Source organism: Vipera ursinii (assembly GCF_947247035.1).
Source record: "Vipera ursinii genome assembly, chromosome: 1".
NCBI classification, from domain to species: domain Eukaryota; kingdom Metazoa; phylum Chordata; class Lepidosauria; order Squamata; family Viperidae; genus Vipera; species Vipera ursinii.
Genome location: NC_139512.1, coordinates 43,486,681 through 43,502,116, shown reverse-complemented (window position 1 = coordinate 43,502,116; position 15,436 = coordinate 43,486,681). Strand labels below are relative to the sequence as shown.

The following is a 15,436-nucleotide window of genomic DNA, read 5'->3' as shown; positions in this document are numbered from 1 at the left end:
TAGAAGTCTTTGGATCTCAATCCTCCTATCCAGCTGTGCTTGGAACCTTATTCTTTCTGTGTTCTTCTTCCTGAGACTTTCTCAGCTAGGGATTACCCAATTTCAGGAAGAGCTTCTCATTGAAGGCAGCTCATTTAAAGTCAAACTTGCCACTTGAATTTGGAAACCTATCCACTCACTTGGAAAGGAGAAATGAGCAATCATTTTCTATGATCAAAGGTTAGAGATCGCACACTACATAATCCTTATGGTGATTACTGAAAGATAAACAAGAATTTCATAGCCCAGATTAGACTCTGAAGAAGCAGAGTATTGATGCTTTTGAACTTTAATGTTAGAGAAGATCCCTGAGAATACAGTGCACAGCAAAGAAAACAAACCAATTAACCCAGAGTTCTCACTTGAGACACAAATAATCAGATCCAGGTTATCCTACTTCAGACACATTATGGGAAGATCTAGCTCTCTGGAGAAGGCTCTTATGCTGGGAAAGGTGGAGGGAAAGAGAAGAAGACAGTCAGCAGCAAGGTAGATAGCCTCACTTAAACTAGTGATGAGTGCATTTTTGAAAGATCTGAAATATCAGCTTAGGCACAGATTATTATGGAGGCAATCTATTTATCTGACTTGATGGCATGTCAATTAATCACAGTACAGATCTCATTACTTGTATATCTTGTATGCTTTAGCACAGCCAATATGTTTTTTGTTGTTGTTAGCTGCGAAGTCATGTCCGACCCATCGCGACCCTATGGACAATGTTCCTCCAGGCCTTCCTGTCCTCTACCATCCTCTGGAGTCCATTTAGGCTCACGCCTACTGCTTCAGTGACTCCATCCAGCCACCTCATTCTCTATCGTCCCCTTCTTCTCTTGCCCTCAATCTTTCCCAGCATTAGGCTCTTCTCCAGTGAGTCCTTCCTTCTCATTAGGTGGCCAAAGTATTTGAGTTTTAGCTTCACGATCTGGCCTTCTAAAGAGCAGTCAGGGTTGATCTCCTCTAGGACTGACCGGTTTGATCGCCTTGCAGTCCAAGGGACTCGCAGGAGTCTTCTCCCGCACCATAGTTCAAAGGCCTCAATTCTTTGGCGCTCAGCCTTTTTTATGGTCCAGCTTTCACTGCCATACATTGCAACTGGGAAGACCATAGCCTTGACTATACGCACTTTTGTTGACAGGGTGATTTCTTTGCTTTTTAGTGTGCTGTCTAGATTTGCCATGGTTTTCCTCCCCAGGAGCAAGCGCCTTTTAATTTCTTGGCTACAGTCCCCATCTGCGGTGATCTTGGAGCCCAGGAAAATAAAATCTGTAATATGTTTTTATTTAGCTCTAATTATCTAGAGATTGTTATGATTATGAAACATCATATTTTCCATCTTGCTTGGGGGGAAAAACTCACCTAAATATTACAGGAGGCCGACCATTTTTATGCTTGACAAAAATTCCATCAAGACAAGCTCCAATGAATATGTCACTTCCTTGGCTATCCTAGATAATAATAATGAAAAAACAAGTTGTTAATGTTAGTAGGGCAAATATTCAGCCACAGATGGATGAAAATTTAAAGTATATTGCAAAAATGATATGCCAAAATGTTAACCTGATTATCTAACCAAGAAGGGATCGTGTATCAATTTGAGCATATTATTGAGGGCAATGCTTCCTAGAATAAGGAAATAGCTTTGTTTCCTTATACATCACTTCTCCTAAAATTCCCTACATACCGTATATACTTGAGTATAAGCCGAATTTTTCAACCCACTTTTTGGGCTGAAAAATTCCACTTCGGCTTATACTCCAGTCAACAAAAAAACTTACCGAGGACTTGTGCGCGGCCGAGGCTTTGGTGCTTCCGGGATCGCGCGCACCTCTCCCAAGCCACCGCCGTCCGAGACCTGCCGAAGTTTGGGGAGGTTTGGGGAGGTGCGCGCCCAAACCTCCCCAAACGTCGGCAGGTCTGCGCGGAGGAACGGAGACCTGGGGAGGTTTGGGGAGGCGCCCAAACCTCCCCAAACGTCGGCAGGAGGAACGGAGACCTGCCGATGTTTGGGGAGGTTTGGGGAGGCGCCCAAACCTCCCCAAACATCGGCAGGTCTGCATGGAGGAACGGAGACCTGCCGACGTTTGGGGAGGTTTGGGGAGGCGCCCAAACCTCCCCAAACGTCGGCAGGTCTCCGTTCCTCCGCACCCTGCCTGCCTGCTTCTTTCCGCAGCAGAAAGAAGCAGGCAGGCAGGGCGCGGAGGTCCGGAGACCTGCCGATGTTTGAGGAGGTTTGGGGAGGTGCGCGCGCACCTCCCCAAACCTCCCCAAACTTCGGCAGGTCTCCGGACGGCGGCGGCTTGGGAGAGGTGCGCACGATCCTGGAAGCACCGAAGCCTCGGCCGCGCGCAAGTCCTCGGTAAGCTCCGGGCGGTCACTTGCTTCGCGTCTCCTGAGGGAAGGGGGGGCGACTGGAGCGGGCGTTTCCTCGCCTGCTGGGCGCCGCGATTTGCCCGGGGAACGCGTGGGCCCCGAATGGCAGCGTGGAGCGAGGAAGCGGACAGCCAGGGCTTCCCCGAGAGCCGCGGCCACACAGGGTATTCCTGTGTATTCAGGCTTGCAAAATGGCGGATCGAGCCTCTGCTGGCGGCAGAGGCTTGCAGAACGGCGGATCGGCTTATACTCGAGTCAATAACTTTTTCCAGTTTTTGGGGGTGAAATTGGGGGTCTCGGCTTATACTCGAGTCGGCTTATACTCAAGTATATACGGGTAATTCATGCTTTTGACATTCAGTTATTACAAAAATATGATTCTTATCAGAGTAATTTATCAAACAGCAACATAAATAACATTAAATGATTAACCAATAATCTTGCCAACTAATCAATAGAAAAATTAATTAAAAGGTAATTTTAAAAAGTAATGTGCACACTGTGCAATCCCTGCAGGATTACACAAGAGTTCTATAAACTAATTATTGAACACTTCAGATTGCACACTGTGCATGAAAAAGTAACTACCATTTTTGCATACAAAAACATTGGTCATCCTCCTGAGCATAATACTGGAATGATACCAGTGTATCTTACCTGGGTATGCCTCTGCAATAGGAAATCTAAAACACAGATCCCACAGTACTGTTATTTTCTACCTGCCAGGCTGAATGGATAGATCTTTGTCATCTAATTGAAGATAGCTTCTTGGCCACCCATATTTCCCTTTGAAGAGACTTCTTTAATTGAGAAACTACCACTGAAAAGACTCAGCACATTGTAAACCAAATCTATTTGTGGGGCTACTGGAAGGTCTTCTGTAGTATGATTTTATAGCTCTAGAGAAGCTCATGGTGGCCCGAGGGGTGGTAGCACAGTGGTTAGAATGCAGTATTGCAGGCTAATTCTGCTGACTTCCAGCAGTTCAATTCTCACTGGCTGGAGGTTGACTCAGCCTTCTATCCTTCCGAGATCAGTAAAATGAGGTTTGTTGGAGGCAATTTGCTGACTCTGTAAACCACTTAGAGAGGGCTGTGAAGCACTATGAAGCAGTATATAAGTGCTATTGCTAGGTGCTATTTTAATATTGGGGTTCTCAGCTATTTGGATTTTACAGACAAATGTCAGCACCTCAAATACAGCTATGGAACATTCCGGCAATGAGTGCAATATTTTTGGGACCAGTATTGTACAATCTCATTCACTAATCCATTTAGCAATCAGATACCTATGCTTTGTACCAATTGCAGCTTTCACAAGATAGCCCAGAAAAGGAAATTTCAGTAATCTAAATTTGAAGTTATTAGCGGATAGAGGATAGATGACTGAGGCCAGACTACCCTATTCCAGAAGGGTTGTACCCTGCAACCACCCAAAATTAGGCTTATCTTTTCATTACCACTGAGACCAATGATGGCTCTAGTGACAGTTGGAAATTGAGGTTAGTCCCCAAGCAATGAACCTGTTCCTCAGAGGGTAAGCTACCTATTCCAGAATAAGTCACCTATTTAATTCCTGGACTTGAGAACACATTATCCAAGTTTAGCTTCAGTTTGTTTGCCCTCATCCAGCACATGACTACTTCCAGGAAGATCCTGCACAGCGTCTGCTGTTAGTTGTACACCGGTGACATCAAACTTTAATGTTTATCAAACTTTCCTAACTTTGGCAACTTCCAGATGTGTGTACTTAAACTCCCAGAATTCATAAGAATGTCCATGTTGGTTGCAGAATATTTGGAACTGAAGTCTACAAATCTGGAAGTATGAGATTGGAAGACCAGTTTGGTCTAGTAGTGCTTAAGCAGGAATCATGCTAGCATTTCAGCCCCACCTTAGGCAAGGAAGCCAGATGGGTGACTTTGGACCAATCACTCTCTCTCAGTCCAACTCATCTCACAGAGGAGAGGAAGAAGTATGGTATTAGGTATATTCAACAACTCAGTTATTTATTAATAAAGGTAGGATATAAATAAATAAAATACATAAATAAATAACAAGCTGCCATAGTTGAGAAATAGTACACTACCAACTGCTGACAGTATTCTTACAGATAGAAATGGAATCACCATATATCAATTTCCAGCCCACCAATTCAGTGATCAGTGATATCAAAGACCACAAAGAGATTCAGAAGATACAATAGCATTCCTCTATTTCTCTCCCTGTAAAGGACATCTATTAGTGCAATCTTATTATATCTGTACTATAATCAGATCTGAAGAAGATAGAAATTATAATTGTTTCCTTCTAAAAAAATATGAAGATGAACATTTTAAAATAGTAACTTATTTATAAAGCTAGTTCAGTATAACATAAACTTTAGTCACTGTAACTCTGTGTTTTTGCTCAGAATCTAAGTTATTGATGTCAATATACTGAACTCATTTTGTTTATATATTTCAAATTCTGCCTTTTAGGTTTACTAGATACAGAATATAATTTTTATGCATTACAAGACTATGCTTGCTATATTTATTGGTTAACATGAAATACAAAATATTTTCAGGGTAAATTTTCGCATTCTAAGTAGAAACTCCAATCCTATTTCTGGACTGGCATCTGAGTGTTTCTGCTAAAGGTATTAACAGAAACATGATCAGTGTTATAACAAAATAAACGTATACTTTTTAAAAGAAAATTAGAAATACAGAAGGGAAATTAATTATTATATTTGTGCAACACTGACTGGCACAGGCCTTCAGTAAAATTAATTTACCTTAGCAGGGTAGGCCTCTTCACCATAACCTTCCATTCTCTCAACTTCTTGCATATATAACATTTCTGCATCAGGTGGTGTGAGGCCCCTTCAAAAGAAGGAAAGAAAAAAAACCCTTCATTAGCTAACTAGTCTCCCAGAACACTTAGTTTCCGCCTGTATCAGCAATACTTTTCGGAAGAGTAGATCGCTTGATGTTTACATAAATAAATTGCTTCAGAAATATTATTTTTCTCTAACAAAACACACAATAAAGCAGATCAGTGAAGATTAACAGATGTATACGTACTCACACACAGACAGACACACAACCATTCAGATGTACATATAGTAATTCACCATATCTTGTGAACTCAGACTACTGAGTTATTTTGATTCAATGTATTTTGCAAATTTAAAAAAATAAAGATTCATTCAGTAACCAGTTTAAATAGGTTTTACGATTTATAAACCACAACTAGTTGTCTTCATATAACACACTAACCTACAAACAAGGAAATCACAATACTGTCTTATTTAAATCCAATCGTAAAATAACACACAAAATACCAAAGATATAAGGAGCAAAAATGATATTTGTATTCACAGGTCTCTTGCAAATCTATCATAAGCAGAATTTAGTAGATCTGTTGCAGATTCCAAATATGGGGCCAATGCAAAGAACATGTTGGGTCTCTAAAAACTGTAGTTAATTATTCTAAGGCATACATGCTCCATATTTAAACAGTTTGTAAGTATAATAATATTATTAAAGCAAAACTCTTTCCCTTTAAACCAGAGTTGATTATCACTACTTATCACAATTTTCTGATCAATGGAAGCTAGTATTAAATGTTTACAACTATTAATAAACAGAGGTTTTCAGTAGCCAAAGGGCCACATCAAGCAGGGCAAAGATGCTGAAAAGATGAAATACTTTTTTCCCCTACATTCATTTGTCGGGATCACAGTTTAAAATACATGTTAAACCTATTGTGAGCTTACAGTGTTTTTGATGTAGCTACTACTTCAAAAGAATGATAAATAGATTCACCAGATTTCAATCACAGGACCAGAAGAAAGATGTTGTGTTAACAAAGGGATTTCTGTTAACATAGGAACTGTATTTCTCATCATCAATCCTAATTTAAACAATTCCCTATTTTATAGCAACAATTCAGTATGCCACAATTTTCAGATTTGAAACAATGTCATTAATTCAGAACCGATACCTGTATGTTTGATGGAGTAGTGCCACTTTCTGAGTTGCTTCTTCTAACATCTTCTCATCTTGCAACCAACCCTTAAAAATGGAAAACAAAGCATTGTGCTTATTCCTGTATCCATTGTCGACATCCTAAACTCCTTTTGTTGTAAGGTGTTAATTAAAAATATGAACATATACTACTCCATCTGCCTTTCTTTCAGCTATTTATATATGTATGTCATCAAACCAATATACTCATAGCAACTTGTATAAGATTCACTTGACAACTGTGTAACTAACTTAACAACTTCAGCGATTTAACAACTGTGGCAAGAAATGTCATAAAATGGACAAAATTCACTTAACAAATGCTTTGCTTAGTAACAGAAGTTTTGCTCTCAGTTGTGTCATAAGTCAAGGACTACCTGCATCAGCATGCAGGACTGATTTCATTTTTTTAAATTAGCCTTTTAAATAACTCCAAACATGAGACAAAGGCAAGAAAAACTGGCCCATCCTTACCACAGGAAACAAGGCAAATCTCTGTAGAAATTCTTGTGATTCATACTGGTCATAATCCCCAAAATCAGCTGAGGAATTAAAAGGAAACAGGCAGAAATGAAATACTTAACATACAATTCGGTTGGAAAGTAATTCTGTTAATAATGAAACATTATTTCACAGATGAGCAATAGACCACAAATAATTATTGCATGCATTGAGAAAATTCCTATCCAAACTCCCAGAAGTCATATAAACAATACAAATGGATACATTACAACTTCCAGTTTTCTTATCTAGAAACAGAAGTGTAGAAAGCTACATTCTTTCATGATGTAGAAGTAAATAGAGATTATTTACTGAATCTCTATAATTTGAGAGTCAGCTGGGGTAAATACAAAAGGCAAAATGTTTGTCACATAAATTATTGTGATGTATTTTTTCTATCGCACTGACAAAATTAACATTCTATACAGCACAATATTATTGCTCTGAGCATGTAAAGTATAACAGAAAATGAAATGAATATTCATGGCTCCCCATTCCCATGCCAACAATTCATCTTTTTTTGCCAATCTCTTCTATAATACATAACATCCATGCAAAAATATTATTGATTTAAAAGGAATCTTCATACCGCTAACAATTCAAAGATCAGAATCAGGGCATACTTGCAACATTATTATTACTATTAAAATTATGAGCTCCTTGAGGTACCAGGTGACTGAGCAGCTTGACAACATGGTGTTCTCAAACTAAAGCCCATTGACTCACACCAGAGTTAACCACTGGTAGCAAAGAGATACAAAAAGACATTTTATATTCTGACATCTAGTGGTCATCTAGATTTCTGCAGACCAGGTGGAGTATGTCTTATTTGTTCATTTATACAAGTGTTTTTGCTGCTTCACTCAAGTAAATCTAAACGCACTACAAAACTATATAATAAAAAAAATCAACGACACAGAATAAAATCATACAGATACATAAACATGTACATTTAACTCAACAATAACAACAAAAGAACAATAAAAATGCCCACAAGTACTTCAGATAAATATTTTATCTATATTCTCCAAAACCTTAAGGAACCACTTTTTCATACGTTTCCTAAAAGTAAGGAAGCTGATCTTATTTCTGGGGAAAAAATGGTTCCACAGGAGGGAGGTCTGGCAGAAAATGACTGCTTCCAATTTTCCTGCTGTGGTTCATGAGGAGCTCTTAGCAAGCTTTCTCAACCTGCGTATCTTGGGATAGGCAGGAAGCAGTCTCAATAATATCCAATTCCTGAGTTGTATAGGAAAGTATAATTTATAATCAGCTGCTAAACTGCAGTAAGAAACAAACTGGCAACTAGTAGAGGGCTCATAATGGTGGTATTATATGAATATGTTGGAACATTCTTATTAGTACAAAGAGGGTTAGGGTTAGGCTGCATTCTGTACCATCTGAAGTTTACAGGTAGTCTTCAAGAGTAGTAGTCCTCGATTTACAACAATTCATTTAGTCACTATTCAAAGTTATAACGGCACTGAGAAAAGTGACTTATGACCATTTTTCACACTTACAACCGTTGCAGCATCCCCATGGTCACATGATCAAAATTTAAAAGCTTGGCAACTGGTTCATATTTATGACAGCTGCAGTGTCTCGGGGTCATGTAGCCAGCTTTTGTGACCTTCTGGCACTGTCATTCAAACAATGATACCAATCCCTTCCTCCAAAATAAGCTAAACATGATTGCAAGTGTGGAAATTACCTTGAACAGCTAACCCAGCAAGAGAAATTGCTTGTTCAAACGTGCAAGGTATGTTTCCTTCCAAGATGTCTTTCTTTAGTTGTAGGTAATACTGGTATCTATGGGGAAAAATGTTTTTTCACATGCCTCCGATTCATGAAAATGCATATAGTCAACAACATTCTGTGATTATACCTATATGCCTATACCTAAAGATGCCTCTATTTCTCGGCTATCATCAATTTAGGTTTTAAGCAAATTGGGGCCTGAAATTATCTATTTTGCTGATATGATTCTATGGAAGAAGAAGTATGTATAATACTTTCAGCGTGTGGGAAAAAACAGGCTATATAAATAAAATGAATAATATTATATAAGCTGATATATGTACATGATATGATATATGGTAGGCCAGACACTGTAATTTAGTAGAGGAATATACACAGAAGGTTCCAGATTCAGTCCATGGTTTTTCCATTTTAAAAAAATGAAGCAGCAGACAGTAAGAAAAAAAAATCAGTATGTGAGACTTCAGATAACTGCTTGACTGTCCAAGTTAGTAATTTTGGAATCAGCAGTGTGACTTTGCAGAAGTCAACTTCCCTTATATCTAAATAATAAATAATCCAGGGGAACTATTAAAGTAATGATCCCCATCTGACATTTTAATTCATATACCAGGTTCTCAGTGCAGCAAACTTTTTCTCTACTCACAGATCCTCCGATAGTCACACATATTCTCTTTCCTTCTGATAATATCATTACGCTCCTACTAACGTACCAATTAGCCTACATTACCATTTCTTCCTTTGTACTTCCATTTTTAAGCCTTTTCTAATTCCATCCTTCGTTACTTTTCCCTTGAAGAAGAAGCATCACTTAAATCTGTTACTGCGCTTTGCTATTAAATTCTTCCGACAGATTCAGATTTCATGTCTGAGCTTGAACTAGATAAAGAGTTATATACATGGCCTACCATTCTATAAAATTGTTATATAATCTAAACTGGTGAACGGTGTCCCAGATCTGATGCTGAAGTCTCTTCAACATACAGTGTGATAGTAACAAAAAGTTCCCCCAAATCCCATATATTCAGTTACTTGTATCATATTTACTAGCAACTAAACAATCCATGGCCTGGTGGGTCATCCTTCAGAGATATTTATTTGCTTACTTATTCAGGCATCCCTAGCCCTCGTGCCATCACTCACACCCACACACTTCTCCAACCCACACTGCACTGCTGTGCAAACCACCCCAAGCGACGTGGCACCTTTTATACACCCTCACACAACCTCCCCAAACCATGCTATGTCTCTTGTGCACCCTCCCCAACCTATATGGTACCTTTCACACACCCCAGCAAATACTCCCCAAGTTGCATGGCACTTTTCACACATTCTCTCTGACCTGCACAGTGCCACTTCCATGCATCCCCTCACTCACTCACTCCCCCCACCTGATAGCAGCTACTTACTTGTCTGCTGGCCTGGGACTTCAGTCTTCCTGCCAGCCTCCCCAATGGCTTTTCTTGTGAGAAGCTGGCAGGAAGCACCAGAAATAACCCTGGGGCATGGCAGCCACTGAAGTAGCCACAATTTTTTTCCAAATTTCAATCCCAGAGGAGTAATAGGTCCCAGATTTTGAAACATTCTGTAAATTAGCCCATTTGAATTACCTCGATTCAAAAATTGTTGCCTGATAACACACTGTTTTGCCCAATTGAAAGGTGCAAACACAAAAGTTTTAGTAGTATACAGATAATTTCCCACAAACAGTGATCATCTCTCTCACTTTGCTCAATAGGAATAGCAGCCCACTTCTCCATGGTAAATTGCTTCAGTTCAAGCATACTTCCAACTGTTTATTTCTTTTTTCACACTGGCGCATCACAGGTTGGATGACTATGTTTGTGAAATAAATAGGGATTTCAATTTTTGGTACTGCTTGTTAACTCAGATCATCTCCCTTTCTCCTTTTGTGAAAAGAGCATCCATGAAATTGATGTTCAGTGACAAAGTTATACAAAACTTGAAGAAAAAAAACCAAAATAGTCAAATGCTCGTTTGCATTCAGTACTTGACATCTCTAAGTTAAGTCTGGGAAATAACTGACTTTGGATTCTTAAGCTGTCCCGTGCAGTGTAAACCAGTGTTTCCCAAATAGTGCCATCCCAGTATATTTTCTCCTGCTTTGTAGGACAAAAAGCAACCAAGAACTTCAACATCAAATCTGAGACTCCACTCAGCAGCTTAGTAGGTAAACAACTATTATTACCTTCCAAAAGAAATCTATTTGTGCTTATCTGAGCTAAAATAACTTCCCATGAAAGAAATAATATATTCATCAGGAAGATTTCTGTTCAGATCCAGGAGGACTAGTCTATAGGAAAGATATGTAGAAACAAATGGTATCGGATTCAATAGGGCCATGTTTAAATTTAGTTACTTTACATTTAGAATTATTCCATGCAAGCTTACAAGATTCACCTGGTAATTTCCTGCTGAAGTTGAGAGACAGAAGGCACATAAAATACCACACCAAAGAATACAGTTGGCTCCAATGCATATTTATCCAGTTGCTTTTTGAGAGGCTTATCCAAGTCTATCCACCTGCGCTGGTTCTGCTTGTTGAAATACCAAAGGCTAAAATAGGTAATCTAAAAGGAAAACATGAAAAGGAACCATGTTACATGTAAAAAAAAAGAAGGTAAATATTTTTAATATTGTTTTAATTGTTGGGCTTTAATTAATTTAAGTCATTTTAAATTAATTCATTTTAATTTTATATTATCTTTTTATATTGTCTTTTATATGCTGCCCTGTAAACTGCCCTGAGTCCTTCGGGAATAGGGCGGTATAGAAAACTAATTAAATAAATAAATAAATCACAAAGAGTAGAAATTGTCCTTTCAATCTTTTATATACAATAAACTAGACTAAGAAATCAGCATAGAACAATGCATATCTTTAATTCATGTTTATATATGCAGCATGATCATCATGTAAAACAAATCAATTCAAACACAGATCTTTATCATTTTTTTATCCCATTTTAAAAAAGCCCCTTTAAAAAAAATTCTTGTCTTTACAAAATAGACATGGTACATACTCATTTCTCTTTATAGCAATCTAAAATTATAAAGGAAAAAGTATCAATTTTGGATGCTTAGATAATTCATAGCAGGACTTTCCACATGAATAAAATATGCTGTCTCTGGTACACATGCATAGCTGCAATTGTGTGTTTTGCTTCAGGTACTCTAATTGCATTTAAGAATTCTGCAGTGTAAAATATATTAAAAGGCAATAACATTTTAATCATGTCCAAACAAACTGCTAACATTAGCAGAAGACATATACCAGTCCTACAGAAACATGACATAACTCTAGACATATTTTCAGCATTCAAGAATAATGCTGTTGTCAGATCTTAATTTGAACAAGTTACTCTTCATTCAATTTCCAGGAAGTGAATCAACCCTAGACAGATTTTTACATAATTATGTTCCATTAATTGCAATTTTTCCTATCTGCTCAACAAATGGCATAGATGTTCAATCTAAGAATACTGGTGGTGGGAATGCTTAACAATGGACTGAACTAGTGCAAAATACATGAACACAGGAAAAAAAAACAATGTGGAAAAACTAGTGGTACAATGTTATTTATTTCTTACGGAATATGTCAGAATAACAGAGTTGGAAGGGGCTGTGGAGGTCTTCTAGTCCAACCCTCTCCTTAATCAGGAAACCTTATACCATTTCAGACAATTGGTTGTCCATTTTTTTCTTTAAAAGCTCCAGTATTGCAACACTCACAATTTCTGGAGGCAAGTCATTCCACTGATTAATTGTTCTAACTGTCAGGAAATTTATTCTTAGTTCTAGGTCCTTCAAAATCAAGAATAAATGTATATAATACTTTGAAAATTAAGCAAGATTTTTAGCACTCTGCTAATCTGTCAAGTTAATGAATATTTTGCATGTAGAACTTCACCAATCGTTATATTTAAATCCTGTTGAAATGAATTCAGTTTAACCAAACCTAAAATGGGCAAAGCATGATACTATGTATGATACTACGTAAATAATTACCTTGTGCAAATCACAACCTCATTGCCAGTAGTATGATTGTATAACTTACAGTATTCTAATTGACATGAATCTTCCTCCTCCAAAAAAGAAAGTACATGAAAAGTTCTCTTGCCTCATGACACTAGCAGCCAGTTTGTTATCAAGATCTGTGTGAAATCCTTCTTCCACTTCAGAACTTTCTATAGACATAAATAGTTCAGTAATGAGCGTGAGGGGATTAAGGGTTATGGCTCTCCACTTAATGCTGAAACTGTGTCAGACTTGCTTCTTGGCTGCTTCAAAACAATCAATTCAAGAAACAATCTCGGAGTTCTGTGAAACATGTTTATTGGAAGGAAGGTTAAAAGTTATGACCCCAAAATTCCAGTGATTACTTTCAAGTGAGGTACTTACATAGAGGCAGTTGAGACAAGCAAAACACTTGTTCACTTGTTCATGTTTGTTTCAATGCAGTGGGATGGAAACTTTTCTCTTCCATGAAGAAGTCTGCACGTGTTCCCTGTTTTAGTACCTGCAGACTCTTTATCAGTGCGAGAAGAATCTCTCACAAATTCTTTAGCATTCCTCATAATTGGCAATGGCTAGCTGGAGCTACTAGGAGCTGTACTTCAACAAGTACAACTGAAAAAAATCACAATTCTGTCAAGTGAGCAAAAGGAATGATGCTTATATCTGTCTTATGTTTATATCTGCCTTGTACAAACATTTTTAGTGGGCAATGTTCATGAACAGATACATGGGGGGATGCCAAAAATGTTTGGAGTACAAGGTTTGCTCCCAATCAGTCAAGACAGGCATTTCTCCAGGCAGATCATCTGATCTGACAGGGCTTCAACATAGATCCATGGAGATCTAGCCCTCCAAGCCCAAACTGACTGTGCTCATGGCTGGATCACTGTTAGGAAGACGGCTTAGAAGGGCTCTGGCACAACGCTGCAGGGATAGAGACTTGAGTGCCTTACAGCAGAGGTCCCCAACCTTTTGGGCACCAGGGACTGGTTCCGTGGAAAAAGGTTTTTCCACAGACTGGAGAGTGTGTGGTTTTGTGTGCTGCCTGCATTCCACCGATGGAGCTTTGTTTGTTTGTACGGACCGGTTGCTGGCATGCCGCGGCCCGGTACCGGTCCATGGACTGGAGGTTGGGGATCCCTGCCTTATAGTATGCGCAGCTGTGATTGAATCACTGCCAGAGTTTGTTCCCACTCTGCTTGGACAGGTCAGGATCTTGCATAGCTGTTGCTGTAAAGATATTGTTCCAAAATAAGGGATAGGAGAAGGGAAGAGAATAGCTATCTTGAAAGCGCAACCTGAATTTCAGAAGTTGTACAGACTGGCAGGCTCATCCTATCCATTGAGTGGTACGGTTTTGAATTTAGTTGCTTTGTTTTTTACTTCAAATGGAAAGTGTTTGGTTTTTTTTTGAGCTAGTTTTCAATTCCAGACAACTACCTGGAAAGTCCCTACAGTTTTCTAGGCAATATTTCAGAAGTGTTTGCCATTGGCTGCTTCCTAGGGCTGAGAAAGAGTGACTGGCCCAAGGTTACCCAGCTGGCTTCATACCTAAGGCAGGACTAGAATTCACTCTCTCTTGGTTTCTAGCATGATGCCTTAACCATTACAACAAAGTGCTCTGTTTTGTTAGGCGGCAAGGTTCTATAATTGTTTCATTTGCTATACAGATTGAAAAGAGGTAGGTAGGTTTATTTCTTCTCACATGGATTCCTTTGTCATTTTGGGGCATGGTGGTGCAGCAAAATTTGCAAACCCAACTTAATCTGTAACTGTCTACACTCTTTATCTATTTGACTTCACTTACATCTCTTCTGAATTCACTTAAATGATATGCAGGATGGTTTTTTTTTAGCATTTCTCAGCCATGTCTAGGTCCTGTAGAGTTTTTGTGTATCCACACTTGCTCTGCGTGAAGACAGTCAATTGTTCAAACAGAGGTCATGATCTCTTACCATAGCAATCTGATTTTGCCTCTCTAAGAAGGATACAGATAGCACCATGTCTCTCTCTATCTCATTACAGCTAGTCCTTGCTTAGCAATCACTAGTGGGACTAGCAACTTGGTCACTCAGCTGAAAATCATGTGACCATGACTGGGCTTACATCTTACTTCCCCTTTGATCATGAAGTGAAGCGATACAGTCACTAAGTGCGCTTACAATACCTGCGCTTACAATTTTTACCTAGTGAAATTGCATGCTGGCTGCAAAGCAGGTGAAGGGCAATGTGATTGAGGGACCCTGCAATGATCATAAATATAAGGATTGGCTACAAAGTTATTTCTTCGGCACTGCTGTATACTTTGAATGGTCACACAAGCAAACTTTACATAAAAGTAAAAAAAATGCACACCAGGTTCCAGACAAATGTTAAGGGGTAATAATAACTGTAGACAGGAAATATATTAGAAACAAGCAACATAAATGTATATATTTAAATGTGCTTTACGTATAGCATAATACTGTACCGACTCATTCTTTGATAATGGTATTAAGACTGTTACAATGGATTGACTTAATCCTGATAAGCAAGAAGACTCAAACTAGATGGATTTTTTAAAAATTATCTTTCTTGAAACTGGGAACATAAAATATTTCCAAGTATGGTTAAGATATTTTCATGCCATCTAGACAGCTGAAACCTCATAACAAATTGCTTCACAAAAGAACTGCAAAACACCAGCTGCTGGGGATTGATTCAAGCAGCCTCAGAT

The 15,436-nt window shown here is 38.6% G+C and overlaps 1 protein-coding gene across 4 annotated transcripts in view; it reads right to left on the bottom strand.

Moving 5' to 3' along the window:
• The window catches only part of PTPN21 (protein tyrosine phosphatase non-receptor type 21), a 71,372-nt gene that overhangs the window by 32,467 nt on the left and 23,469 nt on the right, over positions 1–15,436 (bottom strand). For all 4 annotated transcript variants that reach the window (XM_083377992.1, XM_083377993.1, XM_083377994.1 and 1 more), the window contains exons 3-8: positions 11,105–11,274; positions 8,637–8,734; positions 6,899–6,966; positions 6,402–6,472; positions 5,191–5,278; positions 1,399–1,487 (exon numbers count right to left, since the gene is read on the bottom strand). In XM_083377992.1, coding sequence (XP_083234118.1) covers positions 1,399–1,487; positions 5,191–5,278; positions 6,402–6,472; positions 6,899–6,966; positions 8,637–8,734; positions 11,105–11,274 — 584 coding nt within the window. The remainder of the gene's footprint in view (positions 1–1,398; positions 1,488–5,190; positions 5,279–6,401; positions 6,473–6,898; positions 6,967–8,636; positions 8,735–11,104; positions 11,275–15,436) is intronic.